Here is a 22,516-nt window from a genome sequence, read left to right as displayed (position 1 = left end):
GATGATTGGTTGAAGGTAAGTTTGTAGATTGGATTTGGTAAAATTAGAAGCTTTAAGGAAATTGGGGTGCCTGGCTGTCTCATTTGGTAGAGTGTGCAACTCTTGATCTTGGGGTTGTGAGTTCAAGCCCCATGTTGGGTATAGAGATTACTTAAAAATAAAGTCTTTAAAAAGGTTTAAGAAAATCAAGAAAGTTTAGCCAATTTTAGTGCTGATTTTAGCATTGATTCCATTAACTTTCATGGCATATTCTTCTGTCATCCTGAAAATTATATTTTAAAAGATATATTTGAAAAATCCCCTCCCTTTCGATCCCCACATGCACACACACCAAAGTGATCTTAGAAGGAAATTTTAAGATTTTATAAAAGTAAGTCTTTTAAACTATGGCCTTATATTTTCCCTGTAAGAACGCGGAGTGTGCTATTAGAGGTGACTCAACAGTCAAATAAAACAACATTGCTATGTATGTTATTTTGCCATAACAAAATACCACAGACTGAATGGCTTAAAAAGAGAAATTTATTTTCTCACACACGGTTCAGGAGGATGGAAAATCCAAGATCAAAGTCCAGCAGGATTCAGTTTCTGGTGAGGGCTGTTTTCCTGGTGTGCAGATGGTTGCTTTCTCTCTGTGTCTTTATATGGCCTTTCCTCCTTGTGTGTGGAGAGTGAGTGAGCTCTGTGCTGTCTTTCTTATAAGGACACTAGTCCTGTTGGATCAGGGTCCCACCCATATGATTTCATTTAACCTTAATTGATTCCTTAGGGGCCCGTCTCCAAATACAGCCACATTGAGGATTAGGGCTTCAGCATGAGAATATTAGGGGGACACAAACATTGAGTCTGTAACACTGTATTAGCAACTGCTGCATTTTTAAGGGGGTGTTTGATTCTTTTGGATCACATGGAGACTTTTTGTTTTCCTCTCTTGTCTTAATAGAGCTTACAGTATTTTTTAAAAATTGAGGTATAATTGACATATAGTATTATATTACTCTTGAGTGTGCAACATGATTCAGTATTTGTATAAGTTGCAAGAAGATCACTAGTTAACATCTGTCACCATACATAGTTACAGATTTTTTTCTTGTGATGAGAATTTTTAAAATTTACTCTCAGCAGCTTTCAAATATACAATACAGTATTTGTTTTGAGAGAGAGGACGAGAGTGAGCAAGGGGCAGAGAGGGGGAGAGAGAGAGAATCCCATGAGAGGCAGAGAAAGAGAATCCCATGAGGGGCAGAGAGAGAGAGAGGGAGAAAGCGTGAATCCCATGCAGGCTCTACACTGTCAGAGCAGAGCCCGAAGTGAGGCTTGAAGCGGGGCTTGAACTCACAAACTGTGAGATCATGACCTGAGCCAAAGTCAGGTGCTTAACCGACTGAGCCACACAGGCACCCCTACCATACACTATTAGTGACTGTAGTTATTGAGCTGTACATTACACCCCCATGTAATTATTACTTATTTCATAACTGGAAGTTTTTATCTTTTGATCCCCTTTACTCTTTTTGTGTAATCCTCAACCACTGCCTCTGGCAACTACTAGTTTATGCTCTGTATCTGTGAGCTTCACTGCCCCCCGTCCCTTTTAGGTTCCACATATAAGTGAGATCATTATGGTATGTGTGTTTCTCTTTCTGACTTACTTCACTTAGATAATGCCTCAAGGTCCGTCCATGTCACAGATGCAGAGACCTTGTTCTATTTAATGGCTGAATGGTATTCTATTATGTGTGTATATGTATGTGTATATATACATATACACATACCACATCTTCTTTACCCATTCATCTGTCCAAGGACAGTTATGTTGTTTCTATGTCCTGGCTACTATAAATAATGCTGCAGTGAACATGGGAGTGCAGATATCTTTCTGAGATAGTGATTTCGTTTTTAAGTTTTGGAGAAACCTCCACATAGTATTTTCCATAGTGTCTGCACCAATTTATATTCCTGCTGTCAGTACAAAAGGGTTCTTTTTCTCAACATCCTCATCAACATTTGTTATTTCTTGTCTTTTTGTTAATAGCCATTCTATTAGGAGTGCGGTGATATCTCACTGTGGTTTTTTTTTTTTATATGAAATTTTATATGAAATTTATATGAAATTTTTTTTATATGAAATTTTTTTTTATATGAAATTCCATACAACACCCAGTGCTCATCCCAAAAGGTGCCCTCCTCAATACCCATCACCCACCCTCTCCTCCCTCCCACCCCCCATCAACCCTCAGTTTGTTCTCTCACTGTGGTTTTGATTTGCATTTCTCTGATGATGAGTGATGTTGAGCATCTGTGTCTGTTTGTCGTATGTAGGTCTTCTTTGGAAAAATGTCTATTTTTTAATTGGATGGTTTGTTTTTTGTTGATGAGTTGTATGATTTTTTAAAATATATTTTGGATATTATTCCTTTACTAGATATATGATTTGCAGTTATTTTCTCCTCTTCCATAGATCGCCTTTTCATTTTGTTGATGGTTTTTGCTGTGCACAAGCTTTTTAGTTTGTTCTAGTCATACTTGTTTGTTTTTGCTTTTGTTGCCTTGGCTTTTGGTGTCAAGCTTGAAATATTAATAGGTTGAAAAGCCTTTTTTTTTTTTCACTTGTGAGTAGTTTCAGTTTAGTGTTGTTTGGTTATCTAATGTTTATGTATCTATTTTAGACCATCTAAATTGGATTAATATTTTAATTAAAGGACACTGACGATAATATCTAAGTAAGTGGTATTTTCCAGATTAGACTGGGATGCCTGGGTGGCTCAGTTGGTTAAGCATCCGACTTCAGCTCAGGTCATAATCTCACGGTTTGTGGGTTCGAGTCCAGTGTTGGGCTCTGTGCTGACGGCTCGGAGCCTGGAGCCTGCTTCAGATTCTGTGTCTCCCTCTCTCTCTGTCCCTCCTCCACTCGCTCTCTATCTCTGTCTGTCTGTCTCTGTCTCTTTCAAAAATAAATGAACATTAAAAAAAATTTTTTTAAGTGAAATTAGATAAGTTTATCAGCCATTTTGACTTGAAAGATTAATGAAAGCAAGTAAACATGGTGTCAGACTCTACCTGTATTTGCAAGAATTTGTTTGGATGAGAAGATAATGCACTTATACACAACTGCTAATGTATGTAAGAAGATATTAGAAATGTAATGAATCAAGAATCTGTCTGGAATTTTATTGTGAAGCTTTTAAAAAAAGATTTCCCACCCCACCACAACCTAATCATGGAAGGAAGAACATCTCATGAGCAGGAGCTGAGGGGGCTTTGGCTGAAACATCTGTCACTTTATTCATTGCAATGATTGATTCAGTTGCTGTGACTGCCTGTGTAGATATTTCCTCTTTCTGTTACTGCTTTCATGTTTCCTTTGAGTTCATTTTATTAAATAGTTCACTTTCCTCCTAGAGATATAGAATATTCTCTCGAAGCATACATATATAAAAACCTGCACTCTTGATAGACCCCTCATTTACAATAAAGACTAGTCATTTATGATTGTCAGCTATCAGTTATGGGTGTCTGCAAATTGGTTAAGTTTAGAAACATGCAGAACAATAGAAATCTGGGAAGAGCAAGGCTTCAGTATCTTTTCTGATTGCAGGAGCCATTGAGGGGATTAGCCGCCTATGCTGAAGCAACACTAGAAAATGGGGGATTTTTCCCGTTGATTTCTCAAACCATTGTTTTTGAGAGATCCTAACTCCTTTTTTCATAATCAGATTGTACACAATTTTAAGAAATTCTAACACTATGTAAGCTTAAATAGGTCATAAATTCAAGCTACATGAAAGTAATACATACTTTGGAGTATGAACTTTCTTATTTGCTGCCACTCATACATCACCAAAATGGACAGTTAGTGGCACAGAGAACTGTACAGTATCTGAAAAAGCCATTCTAAGTTTAGAGACCAAATATAACAAAGTGAAAGTTTTCATAAATAGAAATAATTATTATAATGTTAATCCATTTGAATATCATAGCATTGATATGATGTACATTTTATTGTTTATCCTGGTCAGGAAACCAGGACAACTCCCTTCAATCTAGCCTAAGCAGAACAAATACAGTGGATTGTGAAGCTGATTAAGGCAGGGACCCTCCCTCTGCCATCCATACCCTCTCCCATCTTGTAGTGTTGCCTTTCTCTCTCTCCTATTCTCCTTTTGCCTTTTCATTTTTACAGAATTTTATATTTTCTCATCATCTTTGCCTTTGTGTGCCTATGTCTGAAAATCCCTGTCTTTGTTCTTCATGGATCTCTGGTTCAATAGCACCATGAATCTAAAAATCCCTTTGTACCTAGAGAGACAATTTGATTGTCTCAGCTGGTCTCTTCAGGCAGCTGTGACCAGTGGGGAGTTAAATAATGCCTTACCTTTTTACTCAGCAGATCCGTGCAGTCCAATTCTTATTAGAACAGGAGGTATGACTGACTATTTGCATTAAAAAATATATATTTTAGGAAATATCAGTGGGTAGTAAGGTGCCTTTTCTTTTGGTAGGAGGGCATGTATTGTAAATTTCCTTGTCATTCAGGAGCTTTCCATGATTGGGGTAGTTGAATGTTGCTGTTAATAGTATCCGAGTAGGCTATCGCTAAGTGCTTTTTTCTGCCATTATTACTTGTCTCAGGTTTTACCAAAGGACTTATACAACGACTTTTGGTAAAATAATGTTCGAATATAATCATTACCTTAAGTATTCAGGTCTTATGGAGGAAGTGGTGTTGCATAGTGGTTAAAAACTGGGACTCTTGAGTCAGACTACTCCTCGCTTGACCACTTGCAAGCTGTGCGACTCTCTCTACTCCCTGATCTTTTTAATTAATTAGTTAATTAAAAATTTTTTAATCTGTGAAGTAGCAATAACAGTAGTTTTTACCTTAAGGGTGGTTATGAAGATTAAATTACATAGTCCATATGAAAAGTCTTGTACAATGTTTGTCACATAGTAAGTGTTCAATTAGTGTTGGCTCTTATTCTCTTTTTTTTTTTCAGTGAAAAGAACTGTAGTCATCTAATTCACATAACTCCTTATCTGTCTAGTGATCTTTGCCTCACCTGCCTAAAAGATTCAGTGACATGTAGGATATAAATTTTGGTGTTGACCTTAAAAGCTGCATTTTAACCGCTTCATTAAGGTCTAATTGACATGCAGCAAACTGTACATATTAAAAATGTACACTTTGATAAGTTTATACTACAATTTATGTGTTCATTTACCTGTTGACATTTAGGATGTTTCCTGGATTTTGGCTGTTAGAAATGAGACAACTGTGAATATTCACATGCAAGTCTTTGTATGGAAAAGTGTTTTTGTTTCTCTTAGGTAATTGCCTAGTTGTAGAATGACTGGATCAGATGGAAGGTGTATGTTTACTTTTCTAAAAAATGACCAAACTGTTTTCCAAAGTGATTGCACTGTTTTACATCCTCGCTAGCTGTGTATGCGAGTTGTAGTCCACATTCCTGTCAGCACTAGGTATGGCCAAGCCAGAGGGCTATTTTTGAAATTATTACTCTTTCAGAGCCTTCTTTTATGTTGTTTTAAACATAATGTTACATAAGGATTATTAGAAAAAGTACAAAATACACCAGGTAGCTAAATATTTTTAACTTAAAGAGTATTTGGAATTGTACTGAAATCTCTTTATTGGGAAGTTAACAGATGGTTTACTAAAAATATTGGATAATTGAGGGAGATGCATTTCTTTACGAAGCTAATTTTGTAATATGTGTACCTGTTTTATATGTGTATTTTTTTCCTTCGATAGAGTTTTCCAGAAAAGGACCTTCTGCACTGTCCATCTAAGGATGCAATTGAAGCTCATTTTATGTCTTGTGTGAAAGAAGCTGATGCATTAAAGCATAAAAGTCAAGTAATCAATGAAATGCAGAAAAAAGATCATAAGCAGCTCTGGATGGGATTACAAAATGGTAAATATAACACCGTTTAATTTCAGAATACCACTTTTTAAAGTATGAAATAACTGTAACCCTGTGAATAGTTGGTGCGTTTTAGGATTGGTGGTACAAGTTTAAATTCCAGCCTCTACACACAAAATTTAGCTACAAAAGTAGCTGCCTTTATCCGTCCGTAACATCGTATTCTTCCAACATCCTTCTCTTCATGGATTCGCTAGTATTGGCATGGTTGCTTTGCCCATAACACCAGCTCGTATTACAAACCTCTTGTGTTTGGCTTCTGGAGAAAGTGCCCTCGTTGCTAGTCATCTTCCTGGAATTGCAACTGGACACCCTGTGTGCATACCAAAGTGCCTCCCCCTGCTAGGGCACAAACTCCAGCCCTTGCTTTCTCAGAGCAGTATGACTTGCTTCGTGCTTGCATTCTCTCTCCCCTGGCTGGGATTTAGAAAATACACTCAAGGAAAAAGCTGAGAGGAATCTGCAGCTCACCTCTGTATTCTCCCATCTTCTTAATCTTGCCCCCCAGTTGTCTTATTTACAGGCAGCCATTGTTTTGCATGGGTCCAGTAGTTAATATGCTTTAGTTAAATACTAGGTCCTTAACAATCTGGTTCAAATTTCACTTACTTTCATATAGTTACTGAAATTACATAAAGTACAAACTTTATTGCTAGCTCTTTAGTCCATGAATCATTTACCAGCATAGATGCATCATGATCAGAGACCAGTCACATCACTTCCTTCAGTGTCTGTCAGTGAATCATCGTTACTCACCTGTTACTTAGTTTACCCACAGACCCACAGACCAAAGCATGTAGTTGTGTTCCCTCCTTGTCTCCAGTGATAAGCCCATATAACATTTTGTAAAGTGGATGATTGAAAGAGGGAATTGGCCAAGAAAGATCAAAGTGTAGCAAATCCACAAAATGTGGTAATGTTGGTCGTGGGATTTTACAGGAATAATGGAATCGTAAAAGAAACAGCGGGCTGTGAGCGTGTTGACACTACCATCTTTTGAGATGCTAGATATGCAGCCACAGGAACTTGGCGAAGGTGAACGTTTGCGCGTAAATGGGGGAAGTGATTGTGACAAAAAGGGTGAATTTATCCCTGGCAAAATGATGCTGGCAAAAAACTTAGCATTACAGGAACGCTCACGTTCCTGTAATGTTTCATGACATTGGAAGTGCAAATGATGAAATGCAAATGATGAAGTCGATCCGGACCCAGAAAGGCATGTGACAGTTTGCCAAGGTTTAGGAAAGATGCTCGCTTGTAAGCTCTATGTCAAGAAAGCAAGTACTATTCAAACTGTGCTTTAGTTTTTTACAGAATAATAAATAAGATGCTGGAATTCTCAGCGTTTCTCATGTTTTAAATTCCAGTATACTAGGGGCGCCTGGGTGGCGCAGTCGGTTAAGCGTCCAACTTCAGCCAGGTCACGATCTCGCGGTCCGTGAGTTCGAGCCCCGCGTCAGGCTCTGGGCTGATGGCTCAGAGCCTGGAGCCTGTTTCTGGTTCTGTGTCTCCCTCTCTCTCTGCCCCTCCCCCGTTCATGCTCTGTCTCTCTCTGTCCCAAAAATAAATAAAAACGTTGAAAAGGAAAAAAAAATACCAGTATACTAAATAAATTAATTTTGTTTACTTCATTTTCTTACGCATTTGTAACTAAGAAAGAGAGTTTTTAATGTTTTGACAATTTTTAAAGACCACACCATTGATTATTAAGATCACTTGGCACGGTTTCATGGTGACTTTTCCAGTCCTGCACTACTGTGCAAAGCAAGGCTTGCCTGTATTTGTCCATATAGTTGTTTTTAGATAGGAAATTAGTCCAAAATAAGCTGGAATTTAATGGCAATAATGAGAATAAAATAGAAGACCCACTTTCTCCCCCCGACTCCACCCTTGAAAACATAATTTTAGTAATTTTTAAAAACTGTGATCCATTTTTATCTTTGAGACTATACTATTACCATGGCAAAGAGGTGTTTGTTGTCATGTAGTATTTATTGAACTTTCATTATACAAAACAGGGCATTATCTGAGACTTCAGTAGTGCAAAAGGTACATACTTTATGACAGTGTGTATTGTAAATTAAATTTTGTCATTTCTCTTAATTTCTTAGATTTGAGTTACAATGAGTTGCTCCTTAGTTTTATATTTGTATGTTTGGTATTTCTTAATTAGATTGTAAGTTTTGCAAAGGCAGCCTTTCCCCTCCTTTATCTTACTGAGTATACAAATTCCTATTAAATATTTAAGAGAGTTTACAATCCCTTAAGATATATTTCTTCCTTTTTCTTGCTGGCTATTTGAAGATGAATTGAAATTGTAGGAGACTTGTGAATAAGAAGATAACCTAAGTTGAAGAAGCCTGGAATCTTGTCAAGAGAGCAGGGATCTGAGAATAACTTGGCTTCAGAATTGAAGTAAATAATTTAAATGGGCATTCAAGTAGGTGTTCTTGAAATCTGTTGCGAACTGGGTGAGCCTGCTGTAGAGAGAGCTCAAGGATTCAGCAGCGGATTCTAAAGATGATTAAAATGTTTCACTTGGGGCATTGGAGGCTTGGGTGTGAGGGGCTGGTTAGGAGTTGTTTAGTCTCAACTCTCCTAGCAGCTCCGTAGGGCAACTCATTCAATCCCTTTGAGCTTCAGTTTCTTTATATGTAAAACACGAGCATATCTGCTATGTTCTCTTATAGGTGTCTTTAGAGGCTTTAATGAAACACACAGTTTATGGGAAAGTGTGTGAAAGGAAGTAAAGCTGTCTTGAAAAGAATTACTGAGAAGTCACTTTGAGACCCTAGAACAGGGGGTTGGCAGACTATGGTCATGGGTCAGCCACCAGTTTTTATAAAAACAGTCTTTATAATAAAGACTTATTAGAACCCTGCCACACCCGTTATTTGCGTATTGTCTGTGACAGCTTTCATGCTACCATGGCTGAGTTAATAGTTGTGACAGAGACCATGTGGCCCACAGCCTAAAATATTTACTCGCTCTGCCCGCTTTAGAAAGCATTTGCCAGCTCACAGAAGGTTGACTAAACCAACAGCGCATATTTATCATTGACCTAAAGCATGACTCAGAATGTCACATTCAGAGTTTGGTATAACTTAATGTATCAGACTTGGTCTAATAAGTGCCTTCATTGCTATTTTTTGGCGTAAAATACCTCTTTTCCTATTTTTGTCTTAGCTCATATTCTTTCTTGGACATATGACTGTTTTAAAGTTAGCTTTATTAAGTTAAATTTTATTAAATTACTTTTCAAATTGAATTTCATTAAATCTGACTGGAAATGGTATGTGGTTAAAATGTACTTTCTTCCATTTTTATTTTTAGTTCTAAATTATTTTTTTGTAGCAATTCTGTTTGGTCTGTCTTGCTTGTACTGGTAATGATTGAACTTACACTCAAAATCATTTGCGTGGTATCCTGTGGGTACTGGAGACCTTGGTAGTTTATTTATTCTACTTTTTAAAATCTAAACTATTCATTTAGGAAATTTTTAGCTAAGTAAAGGCTGTTTGTAGGAAATCTATCTGGGGATAAAAGGCTGAATGTTACCTACATTAAAGTAAATTGATGAAAGATGGGTTTAGTAGTTCCTTCTGCCTAAAATGCCCTTTCCTTCTCTTTTGTCTAATTCCTACTTGTGCTTTCGTGCTTATTTCTCTCATCACCTGCTGTGTGAAGCCTTCTTTATTTTTTTAGCTAACAGATATTTAAAGAAGATCTAACTAACATGTTCCTGACACTACTAGGAGTTAGTGACCATCCAGCAGTGATAAAACAAACATGGACCCTGTCTGCATGAAGCTTATAGCCACATGGAGGCAGAACTACCCATGTTTTCATGTTGTCAGGGCTCCTTGTCTGCCCATATGCATTTTTGCTCTCCTATTTTATCGTGCTCTCATATAGTTATGATTTATGTAATTCTGCTAGAATATAAATTTCTCCTGGTTGGAGGGTATTATACATTTTGAAATCCCTACCATCTAGTCCAGTCTTAGGCATAGAGCAGACAGAGTTAATATTGACTGAATGACTATTTATTCCTTTTTAATACTGTAAGGAAATAATATCAACAGCCTTTTATAAATAGTTTAATACTAGTGTAAAATGGAGGAAGTATTTTGTTTGAATTTATTTATGGAAATGGATTTTATGTTTAAGAACTTTTCCGTCCAAAAGAAGGTCCTATTACTTTGTGAAAACAAAGATATTTCACCTTTTGATTTGTATAATTGTAAATTGGTCAGAATTGAGACATAGCAGATGGCAAATGTATTTCATTCAGAACTGCACCTGTAGATCCTAACAACTAAACAACGATTTAAACAGTTTTTGAATACTTTCAAATGCTAATTTTAATTTTTCAGATCTGTGTGAAAGAGAAATAAGAAAAACTTTTGAAACCAAGAAAACTCATTTAAGACATACTGTGCCTTTCAGTGTTTTTTATGGGTTTTCATTTTAGATATAAGAGTATTTAACCTCCCTGTGAAACCACGTTAATGACCACAAAAAAGAAAAGAAAGTAACATTTTTATTATATATGAGGCTGTTGTCACTACATGTGCAGGCTATTTTCTATTAAATGTCAAGCTATTTTTCTTATAAGCTAGAGATTTTCTTATAAGCTAGAGATTTGAAGAAATCTCCAAAATATATTTTTAACATATGACTTAGTTTTCAGCATTGGTTTTTTGAGTACACTAAAAAAGAAAAGATAGCATTAAATAAATTCCATAGTCCTTCAAATAAATCTAAGTTTTGACTGCTAAATCTGTTGAAAATTTACATTGTTTCTGAAGTATGGTTAATCCTTTTGAGCTAAGTAAGTTTTTAGAGTAATCCATTATTTGGTAGTGAGCCATTTTAACCTAAAACTGGTTTTTAAGAGGAAATAATGAATCCTGAAAGGTGATTTTTAAAACAAGTCATAACATTTTGGAAATACTTTTGTTTGGGGGCGCCTGGGTGGCTCAGTCAGTTAGGCGTCCGACTTCGCCTCAGGTCCTGATCTCGTGGTCTGTGGGTTTGAGCCCTGCGTCGGGCTCTGTACTGATAGCTCAGAGCCTGAAGCCTGCTTCAGACTGTGTCTCCTTCTCTCTGCCCCTTCCTAGCTCATGCTCTGTCTGTCTCTCTCTCAAAAATAAATAAACATTAAAAATTTTTTTTTTAGGGGCGCCTGGGTGGCGCAGTCGGTTAAGCGTCCGACTTCAGCCAGGTCACGATCTCGCGGTCCGTGAGTTCGAGCCCCGCATCGGGCTCTGGGCTGATGGCTCGGAGCCTGGAGCCGGTTTCCGGTTCTGTGTCTCCCTCTCTCTCTGACCCTCCCCCATTCATGCTCTGTCTCTCTCTGTCCCAAAAATAAATAAAAAAACGTTGAAAAAAAAAATTTTTTTTTAAAATTTTTTTTAAAAAAAGAAAATACTTTTGTTTGTTAGGTGATGTAAAAGATAAATGCAATGGTTTTAACTCTTTGGAGGCTTGCATGATAGAGGCAGTTGGATTGTAATTGCATTGCTTTGTTTTTATCAGTTGCATGTAGTAGAATAAGTATTGGACTGAAGATCTGTTGATCTGAGAAGGACCTGATCTTCATGTCTTATCAGTTGTGTGGTCTGGCAGATCACTTTCCTCTCTAAGCTGGAGTTCCTTATAAATGTGAATGCGGTAAGAGTTCACGAAACTCACATTCAAGGAATATAAAGTCGTAATCATATGTACCTGAATTCTCATGATTAGATCTTTTCAATTGATTCCAAAGGATTTCTTGGAAGGAGATTTACTATTGATGATCTCTCTCTCTTACCTCTCCTTCTTTCTTTCTCCCCCTTCCCTCCCCCTCTCTTTCTTCCCCTCCCCCCCCCTTTCTTCCCCTCTTTCCCTTTTCCCTTCTTCCCTCTCCCTCCCTGTCCCTTTGAAGCAAGACTTGAGTGGAAGATAACTTTCCAGAAATAAGTGTGGTGTCATGGAAAGAGTACTAAAGCAGAGAGAGAAGAGATTTTAAGCTTGAGCTCTGTATCTTGAAGCTTCAATTTCTGTGATGTTGTTACAGTGTCAGATGCTGTTCTAGGTGTAGGTGGTATGGAAGGAGGTTCCTAAGAGGAGGCATAAGTACTTCTCTTGCACCTTTTGTCTGAACGAGAGGTCGATATTTGGTAAGCTTTCTGTTTGTCTTTAGCAAAATTCAGATTTTTACCACTTGTGAGAACACTGAGTTTACACTGTGTAAATAAGAGCAGAGTAAATGGTATAATGAGCCCCCACATACCTGTCACCCAGCCTCAGCAGTTATCAATATGTGGCCAATCTGTTTCCTCTGTTACTTCTCGTCCCTCCCCCACGTTCAGTTTATAGGAATTTTTATCCTTTCATACAGTGCCACAAATATTGTTTATAGATTTATATTCTTCATAGATTTTATACTCTGGTATTTAATGAAGGCATGCAAACAACATTCATTATAGGAGAGTCATGCCCAGATCCTGGTAGTTTGGTTCAGCCAATTACAGGAACCTGTCATGTGCCTGGCACTGCACTAGGCATAGGGGCCCCTGGGGTGGATGTGACAGGCAGAGTCCTTTCTTCAGAGCTTACAGTCTGTTAGACGATCCAGACATTAAACGGATAGCCTTTAAATAATTATCACATTTATAACTTGAGTTGTGGAGGAAAGAGGAAGGGATAGAAAGCAGGGTGGTTGTGATGAAAGTGTCCCAGGCACAGGGAATGACCGGGTTGGAAAGAGAAGCAATAAAGAGCTTAATAAGTTCTGAGAGCTCAGGGAGGCCATTCTGACGAGAGCATGGTGATCAAGACCGAGAGTGGCTAGTAGGTAACAGTCCAAACTAGGCAGAGACCTGACAGTGCAAGTTAGCCGAGACCCTGTCTATTCAGGACCTTATAGGCTATTTTAATGATACGGAACTTAATCCCTAGAGAGTGAGGTGGGGTAGATAGGGGACCACTGAAAGATTTTAAGTAAGACTATAACAGATTTTCTTTTTAGAGGCATGTCTTTGAATGCAGTGTGGTTAACGAATTAATTCCTGCTATATAACTTGGTCCGTATTTTATGGGTATCATTTTCACGCTAATTCATTGAACAAGTAGTTAGTGAATCTATGCTGGTGATAAAACAGACTGAAATTCCTACCCTTATGCAGCCACAATTCTAGTGGGAGAGACCGACAAGAAGCATATATACATAAGTAAAATGCTTCATGTGTCATATGATGACAAGCGCTGTGGGAGAAAAATAAAACAGGGAAAGGTGAGAGAGAACTGTGTGGGGATAGGGCGTTGCTATTTTAAATAGAATGGTCGTGGAAGGTATCACTGATTGGGTGACATTAAATAAAGATCCAAAGCAGCATTATGCTGTATCTTGGGGTTAATACCTCCCTAGGCAGAGGGAACATCGAGGGCAAAGGCCCGGAGGTGAGAGAATGCTGGGCAGTTTCAAAGAATATAATCCTGTTTGTAGCTTTTTGAAATTACAGATAATGTAAGGGTTTTTTTCTGACATACCTCTTTTTCTCTAGCCTTCTTGTCTATTTTCCCTCTACCTTTATAGTCTCACTTTTGTTTTTTTCTGTGTAGCAAAAATGACACTCTTTTGTATCTACTTGTTTTCATAAGTCTCTTGGGATACAAAACATCCTTTTGGCAGTTGATTTTACACTATTTGAAAGCAATAAACAAAGTGTAAGAGTGGATTCCAGGAGGGATTGGACCTATTTATATTAAGGTGGTTAGGGAAGACCACTTTTAGGAGATGATATTTAACCTGAAGTCTTAAGGATGAGAACGAACGAACTGCCACTTCAGGAATAGCGTGCTTCAAGGACACGAGGCAACAAAGAGTTTGGTATGTTTTAAGGAACTGGAGGAAGGCCACTGTGTCGTGGATAATAGTGACCACGAGGGAAGGGTGACATGAGGTGGGGTTGGAGAGATGGGAAAGAGCTAGATGATGCAGGGCCTTGTATAGGCCGAGGAAAATAATTTAGATGTTACCTGCGATGGGAAGTCACTGGAGAATTTTTAAGCGGGAGAGTGAGGAGATACAAAGAGGATGTAAGAACATTCTGGCTGCTGAATGGAGGATGGAAAAGAAGGAGCCAAGACTGGAAGTGGAGAGGCTGTAGTAGTAGGTCCAGGTATAAGATGAAATGGAGAAAAGCCGGTAAATTTGGGGTTTATTCTGGAGGTAGAATGGACAGAATCTGTTAGATTGGCTGTAATGTTGGGGTGAAAAAAAGGGAGAGAATCATTTCTGGATTCTGACTGGGACAGCTAGGTGGATAGTGCTGCTTTATACTGTGATATGAAATAACTAGATGGGGAACAGGTTTGGGGCGGGGAACCAACCCTAACTGAGGAGGTCAGCTTTGAGGCTGGAAATCTGAGGTGTCTCTGAGACGTTCATGTGGAGCTGTGTTGTGTTAGCTATTGCTAGAGTTAGTTATTGCTACTGTGCGTGTGTGGCAGCGGATGGAGACGGCTTAGTAAGTTTGCATTGAATGCCGCAGGTCCTCATTTCCTACTCGTTTACTTTTACGGGTGCCATCTTTATTATTTGTCCTTTAAGTCAGTGTCCCCAGTGACACACGGCCGCGAACTATGGAGCAATTGCATGTGTTCTGATGTTTGGCAGTTCTTTATACCCACTAACCATTGTGTGCTTTCCTTTCTGCATACAGCTGACTTTGTCATTTCCAGTATTTTGCCCGCCATACAGTAAGGTGGGTAAGTTCAGCCTAAAGCTGTGTGTGTGGCGTTCCGGAATCTACAACTTTGTGAGAAAGTTGCTTAAAGCGAATTTGTAACCTGCTTGAGCATTCAATTAAGTTTTACTGTGAAACAGTCAGGTATTTTTTACTCTATTATGTTACATCTTTTAAATCAGTCTCTCAGTGTTCTACTTTCTGCAATTAAAAATAATGATGGAAATCTAAAAAGGTTTTGTATTTGCGTTTTAATATAAAGCTATACAGATACTTTGTTAGGCTTTTGGAGAAAGATTGCTCAAGGAATTGCATGATTCCAATGAATAAATACATTTGGTAATAATTTGGATCATAGCCTCTTACAGTTCTTTGGGTAGTGTTGGCAGTGGACATCATGAATAATAAAACTTGGTGAAAACATTTAGACAGTTACTTCATAATATCCTACAGATAATCCTAACAAAAGTTTTTGGCAACAGTCCATTAATAACAGTGAATGGTCATCTGTCCCAGCGTTCGTTGGTGGTAGAGAATACATGAGATGCAATTGATATATGATAAATCAATATGACTAGGTTAATTATCTAAACTCTGAATAATAATTGAAAATGTTTTGGTGAATTCCTAGCATTATAGGAACACAAAGATTTAGTTTTTAATGCGCTTTTAAGTATAATTTCAAATCATCTACAATGAAATGATTGCTCTATCATCTCTTTTATTTATATTTCGTCCAGTTAAAAAACTTTCTAAAAATTTATACCTGCTAACATACTATCATTTTTTTCCTATAATGTAAGTGTGGAAAGATTTAAGCAGCTTTTCCTCCACCATGTAGAGGAAATGCAAACAAACATCTGTCTCGTAAATGATTTTCACTGTTGGAGCCATGACCTGTCATTACTATTTGAATTTACAGCATGGTTTCTCTTGGAAAAAATTTATACACACACAATATATGCATATATAGTTCAACCTATTTTGTTTTTAAGTGAATGTTTTGTTTCGAAACTTAAGATATTTTCATGACTTAAGAGAACAGAAAACCCCAGAGGTACTTACTTTCCTAACATTTTTTTGTTTTGTCCTCATCACTTTTCTTAAGAGTACTGTTTCTCAAAGTGTAGACACTTGGGTCCGAAGCATCAGCATTACCTAGGAACTAATTAGAAATGTACCCTAGACCAACTGAATCAGAAACTCTAGGGTTCCAACAAAAGGTCCCAGCAGTCAATGGATCCACAAGCCCTCCAGGTGATGGTGATGCACTGAAGTTTGAGAACCACTGCACTGGAGTGGGACTCCTCAGCGTTAGCACTATAGATATTTTGGAGTGGATAATTTTTGGTGTTGGGGCAGCGGCAGGGAGGGAGCTGTCTTATGCATTGTGAGCATTTGGCAGCATTCCTGGTCTTTCTCCCCACTCGCTAGATGCCGGTAACACAGTACTCCCCACTCTCTATCATGACATTAAAAAATACCTCCAGACATTGCAAAATATTCCCTTGGGGGCAAAGTTGACCCATTTGAGAACCACTGCTCTAGAGAGAAGTGATGGATACAACTGCTTTTCCTTCAGAGTAGCAGTGACCACTTATGGAATACCCAGTTTCTGTGCTGGGTACTTTACATGAATTATCATTGTCATCAGAGCAGCCTTGCAGGATATGTTTGAAGGTTCATAGCCTGGGCCAACCCGTTGATGAAGTTTCTCATCTGTTTCACCAGCCCAACCCTTGAGAACTATTATACTCAGTTGTTACAGGGACTCATTTAGGGTATATTTGGAACAAAAGGAATTTGGCATATAAGTGAATTAAAGTTATTTTAACCAGTTAACTCTTCTTATCTATAAATTTAACCATGTGAACTTCTTATTGTAAACTTAGCCCTACGTGTTTTTGGATGGCTCTCATTGTATTTTTGCTGTAGTGACTGGCTGTTAAGTGACAAATGAATCAATAGTATGCTGTCATTTCAGTAAGACTGAAGTGCTGACTTTTTTTAAATAACGTGTCTTCTATATTTTTCCTTTTCCCTCTTTTGCCTCCTTTCATCCCCCTCTCCACTGTGCAGCACTTGATCTAGTTCTGCATATCTTAGCCCTTTTTTCCTCTCTCTTCCCTCTCATTTAAATTGACCTAGTCTCTGACCCATTCCTTCATTATCTTTGTAGGGTCTGGATGGCCAGATTTACATTTTAGTTTAACAACTTGTAATTGCTACTGGCCAGTGTGTTACCTGTTTCCAGATACCTCTTTCATGCACTTTAAAAAAAATTTTTTTATGTTTATTCATTTTTGAAAGATAGAAAGAGACAGAGTACAAGCAGGGTTGGGGCAGAGAGAGAGGGGGACACAGAATCTGAAGCACACTCCAGTCTCTGAGCTGTCAGCTCAGACTCGACGCGGGGCTAGAACTCACGAACCGCGAGATCATGACCTGAGCCGAAGTCGGACACTCAACTGACTGAGCACCCAGGCGCCCCTAACTTTTTAACAAAGACCTAGACATTAACTTTATTGAAAATTTCAGAATTTCAAGCCCCTTCTCCCCCACTCTTCCACTCCCCACTCCCCTGACCTTCTGTTTACTTTGTGTCTGCCAGTGCAGACCAGTTTTGGTTAGTGACTGTGGTAATGACTTCTGGATGTCAGAATTCTGTATATTAGAGATGTTCTTGTCTGAACCAGAGAAGTGACTATAGCTGTACAGCAGTGCTAATTTCTTATTATTCATGTCTCTTCTCTTTGATTGCTGTAGAAACTGTCAAAGATTCAGAAATTCTTTTATGTGAAAATCACATTTACAATTATTAAACCATGCCAGTATTTTAATTCGTATGCAGAGAGTTGCAAGATTTTAACCCCAAAACTAGAATAGAAATAGTTAATTTAAAAAGTGAGTGCAAAATAAACAAATTTTTTCATCTAAGATACAGTGTTTTCCCTCAAGTCCTGATTATTATCTTCAGAGTATCTTTCTGTATAATAAGCATTTCTTACCACAGGGTCCCTTTAGAATTAAGGCTATCCTTGATACCTGGGCTTTTTGGACATATAGTTTATTTCTTTCCCACTAGAAGGATATCAATAAAATACCCCAAACCGTATTTTTAATTGGAGTTGATTTCATAAAATATTTAACCAAAAATACTTCATTTTGAATAGCTTTAAGCCATAGTGAAAGCTAAACAAGAAAAAGAGCCACAAAAACGTGGCTCTTTTTCTTAAACTAGCTTCTTGGTTTTGTTAATATACACCTCAGATTTTTCCCTACAGTATTGTGCTGTTAGCCAGCATTTTTTTTTTCATTTGTTTTAAGGTGAAAAATTTTTTTTAATGTTCATTTATTTTTGTGAAAGAGAGAGCAAGCAGAGGAGGGGCAGAGAGAGAGAGAGAGAATGAGAGAGAAAGAGACTCCCAAGCAGGCTCCACACTGTCAGCGCAGAGCCTGATGTGGGGCTTGAACTCACGAACCATGAGATCATGACTTGAGCTGAAATCAAGAGTTGGACCCTTAACCGACTGGGCCACCCAAGCACCCCAAGGTGAAATTATTTGTATGTAGGATTTTAAAACTCTGAGAAAACATCTTTTACGTATTTTTTTGCAAGATAAAAAGTATTGGTATTTGTCCACTCAAAATGTAAGGAGAGGTTGGATGAGAGAGAGAGCAGTCAGTGCTCTCTAATCTCTAGGAAGTAGGAGGAGAAAGAAGACAATTCCATAACCTTATTGAGTTAAGGGGACAAACTTTAAACTTAGAAGTTTTCTCACCCATATTTTTATAATAATTTATTTTCAGGTGTTACTACACTCAAAAGAATACCATATGGCATTTAAATATTTGATTTATAGGGGCGCCTGGGTGGCTCAGTCGGTTAAGCGGCCGACTTCAGCTCAGGTCACGATCTCACAGTCCGTGAGTTCGAACCCCGCGTCGGGCTCTGTGCTGACAGCTCAGAGCCTGGAGCCTGTTTCAGATTCTGTGTCTCCCTCTTTCTCTGACCCTCCCCGTTCATGCTCTCTCTCTGTCTCATAAATAAATGTTTAAAAAAAATTTTTTTTTAAATATTTGATTTATAAATCAGTAAGTTTAGAAACACTGCTAGAATAATTTCACATTTAGTAACTATTCTCATTTTTACCCTTAGGATTCTTAGAAATCCTGATTAATGTTTTTGCCTTGTAGGGTACATTATATATATGACTTGTCACTAAAAGCTACTGAATACATTTAAAATAATAGTATTTAGTCCAAACTAAACTCATTATAGGACATAATAAAATGTATAAAATACTGGGTGCACCCTATTTTGTAAGGTATGTATATAATGTTAGGAATCAACTTTGTTTTGGCAATGAATGAGTTATAATTAATTTTGTATTAAATGCCACCTGAATAATCCTAGTAGCTAATAATTGAACTATGATTGAATTTTCCAGTTTCAGACATCATTGTCCTTGTCTTCTTTTAGGAGGTGGTTCCTAATTGAGTGACATTTTCCATTGGTTATCACAGTGCATATCTCCTTATTCTTTGAAAAAATTGTGCCTTCACGAACATGTTGAAGCAAATAGTATTTATTTCTGCACTAGCTGCTGCTAAGTGTTCAGTATTGTCACCTGTAACTGTGAAAGGAGACAAGATTTGTTAAACTATTATACCTGACACTTCTATGAGTTTTGAAGTCCGGAACTCTGGAGTTTTTGATAACATAAACATTTCATTTGTTAATAATTTCCTGGATTCCTGTTAATTATAGGTCATTGAATATATTCAACTTGGAGTTTTACCAAGCAAGCAGTGTTCTTATTTATAGAAATGTAACTCAAAGTTTTCTGTGATATGGTATTGTATCCCTGAGAGTCAACTGGCTGGATGATGTCAGGTAAATAATTTACTTGCTTTGAACTTCAGTTTCCTCCTGTGTAAAATGAGGTTAACTATTCAGTAAGTTGCTATGAAAACCAGACAACATGAAACCCATATAAGGTTTTAATATTTTCTTAATGTTTTTAAAACCGTAGCTAAATTCTGTGCAAGTATGTTTTTACTAATAAAACCCATCTCTGAGGTCTTACTATAATTAGAACCCACAACTTTTCACTCTAGCTTTACTTCAGTGTGTTGTGTTGTTTAATACTGCTTCTTTACCAGCCTTCCTTCAGCATGCTTTTTACTTATGTGTCTGTCACGTGGTCATCTGCCTTTTAAAGACATAGGGTTGGGGTGGAGAGGACTTGGGCCCTTAAGCACTGCCAGTGCAAGATAAAGGACAAATCAGACCTGTTAGAAGTTGTGATAATTTTACATGTGTCAGTTTGGCTTCTCCAACTACATATTAAGTGAAGGACAGAACCTATTGTGTACTTATTTTATTTTTTTTAATTCTTTACAGCTTTCAGTACTTAATGAAGTACATAGATAGGAGCAGATAGTTTGATAGATTTAACTCTGTGCAGATGCTACAGAGTAAAAACTTGTTTGAGCACTGCGTCACCTTTTCTTTTCTCTTCCATGCCTAGAATTAAACTGGAAACTCATAGAATGAACCATTTGCAAGTTAGGAACTTCTTGTAAAGGGATATTTTTCACATAGTTACCATGGAGAGGTTAGATGGCTTTCAAATAGAACAGAATTTACCTGGAATTATATTACATTTACTAAACTCTTGTGATGTCCTAGGTCTGGATACTTTTACATGTAGTATCTCAGTAATTCTTCACATGAATTAGGTAAACATTATCAACTTTGAAAAGAAGGAAATGAGCTCACGGAACTAGTAAGAGATGGGACAAGGATTTGAACCTAGACCTCTGATTCTAAAATGATTGTATTTTCCATTACATCTGGGGGTTATTAACTCTGGCTTCATATTAGAATCATCTGAAAGCTTCCAAAAATTACAGTTGCCAGGGCATCTGAAATAAGTGGTCTGGAGTGAGTCCCTGACATTTGTAGTTTTGGAAACTCAGGTGATCGAAGTGAGCAGCTGAAGCTGAGGAATGTTGCATTGAACATGGTGTCCCCCACAACCCCCCCCCCTTTTTAAAACTTTCATTGTCAGTGAGTATTAATGGAATTTTTCTCATCAAAAGCACAAAGGATTTGCAATAGAATAAAGACAGAATATCCTGTGTAATAAACATTGCACAGATATGGTGAACATAATGGATGTATGTTTTTCTCTGCCAGTCTTTCAAAAATTAAAATAGATTTTTGATTTTGTCTTAGGATTTTAGTGTGTTCTCTGAAGTGAAAATGAGCTTGCTGTATTTGTTTCTGGCCTTCTGACTTTAGGAAAGTGATAAGTTTTAATTTAGCCTAAGAGGAAGAACACTTTCTCAATTTACAGTAGCTTTGAAAGGTAATAAATCAGATTATTGGTTATAAATCTACAGGTGATTTACACAGGGATACATTTAGTTAATTACTCTTGGCTTACCACTGTGCTACAGCTCTGTAAATCTCTGGCAAACAAGCTACTTTAAAGATTGTCTTTTAGATTAAATGAAGACTTAATTATAATTGAAGATCATTCTTTTTTTTTTTTATATTTAACATGAGCACATAGAATAAGTTTTTTTAGCATCATGAAATTTTTGAGTTTTCAGTCCCTTTTATGTAATCATTGGCCCAATTTCAAAATAAATATGAAATAAACTTTTCTTAATTGGCCAGAATACAGTTATTGAATTCTCTCTACTTAAGAATAAAGTCAATTACTGGGATTGACTGTTGGAATACATTAGAGATGTTATAACCTGCAGTTATAGTTTATTGTGATGTTGAAATTAAAATTTACAGTCTGCTTTTTCCAGGTCCTAGTAAGATTAGTTTTCTTTAATTTCCAGCATTATATTTTAAGCCATTTTTAAAGTAACTAGTTTTTTCTGTCTCTGTTCATAGACCTGTGCTGTAAAGTATAACAAATCTGAGCCTCTCATCCTCCCAGATTAACGAGAAACCTCATTTTCCCCCCACCATGCTTATCCCCTCTCTCATAATATTTTAAGACATGTTAGGAGAAGGAGGGATGAGGAGGAATTGTTATTAGATCTTACAGATAGTAGAGGTAGAACTCTGACTGACCTGCTAAGACTTGAGGACTTAGATGTTTACCTAGATGTTCTTGGACCACTGTTCCTGTCCCCACCACCATTTTATGATATGGCTGGAGATTAATGCAGTTGAAATTGATGGAAGGTGAATGATGACTAAATTGTGCCATAGAGTGAGAAGATAGGTCTTACATGGTAGCAGAAATGGTTGGAGGAAGCAAAAGGGGTCATGAGGAGAATTTGGTATTACAAAGTGTTACAGCTGGATTGTATTATGGCTTTTAATCCCCCACCTGGGTAGCAAAGGCCACTCAGTTGCGTAACTCCAGGAGGCAGCACTCACACAGAGTTGGATGTGAGTGGTGTGAACTTCCTGGCCCTGAGACAGACTGAGTGCTCCGGCAGTCTTGTGATGATGGGGTTTTGGCAGAACCATTTTCCCATACTGGGTTTGACACTTCACACACCTTGCTGCTGAATCTGGAAGCTCAGTGTCTTCTCTTGTTGACTCTGAAGCAGCCTAAGAGATCACTTAAATGTAGTACTTACTTTGTGCAGGATACTGTTGTATTTTGCATGTATTAACTAATTTATGTCTTGGAATGACTTTATGAATATGTACGGTTAATACCTTCATTTTACAGGCAGTTCCATTCACAGGAAATGAGAAAACAAAGTTTGAACGTATCTTGCTCAAACTTCTGCAGCTATTAAATGACCAAGCTAGGGGGCAAACCCGTGCAGTGTGGCTCAAGTGTCTGCTTT

At 37.6% G+C, this 22,516-nt stretch overlaps 1 protein-coding gene across 3 annotated transcripts in view; it reads left to right on the top strand.

Moving 5' to 3' along the window:
• Positions 1–22,516, top strand: part of ATG5 (autophagy related 5) — a 130,226-nt gene that overhangs the window by 45,995 nt on the left and 61,715 nt on the right. For all 3 annotated transcript variants that reach the window (XM_003986419.6, XM_006931914.4, XM_019831033.3), the window contains one exon: positions 5,774–5,936. In XM_003986419.6, the coding sequence (XP_003986468.1) occupies positions 5,774–5,936 (163 nt within the window). The remainder of the gene's footprint in view (positions 1–5,773; positions 5,937–22,516) is intronic.

The sequence above is a fragment of the Felis catus genome, chromosome B2 (genome assembly GCF_018350175.1).
Source record: "Felis catus isolate Fca126 chromosome B2, F.catus_Fca126_mat1.0, whole genome shotgun sequence".
Taxonomy (NCBI): Eukaryota; Metazoa; Chordata; class Mammalia; order Carnivora; family Felidae; genus Felis; species Felis catus.
Note: the sequence above shows the minus strand (reverse complement) of the source record. Positions and strands in the feature narration are given on the sequence as shown.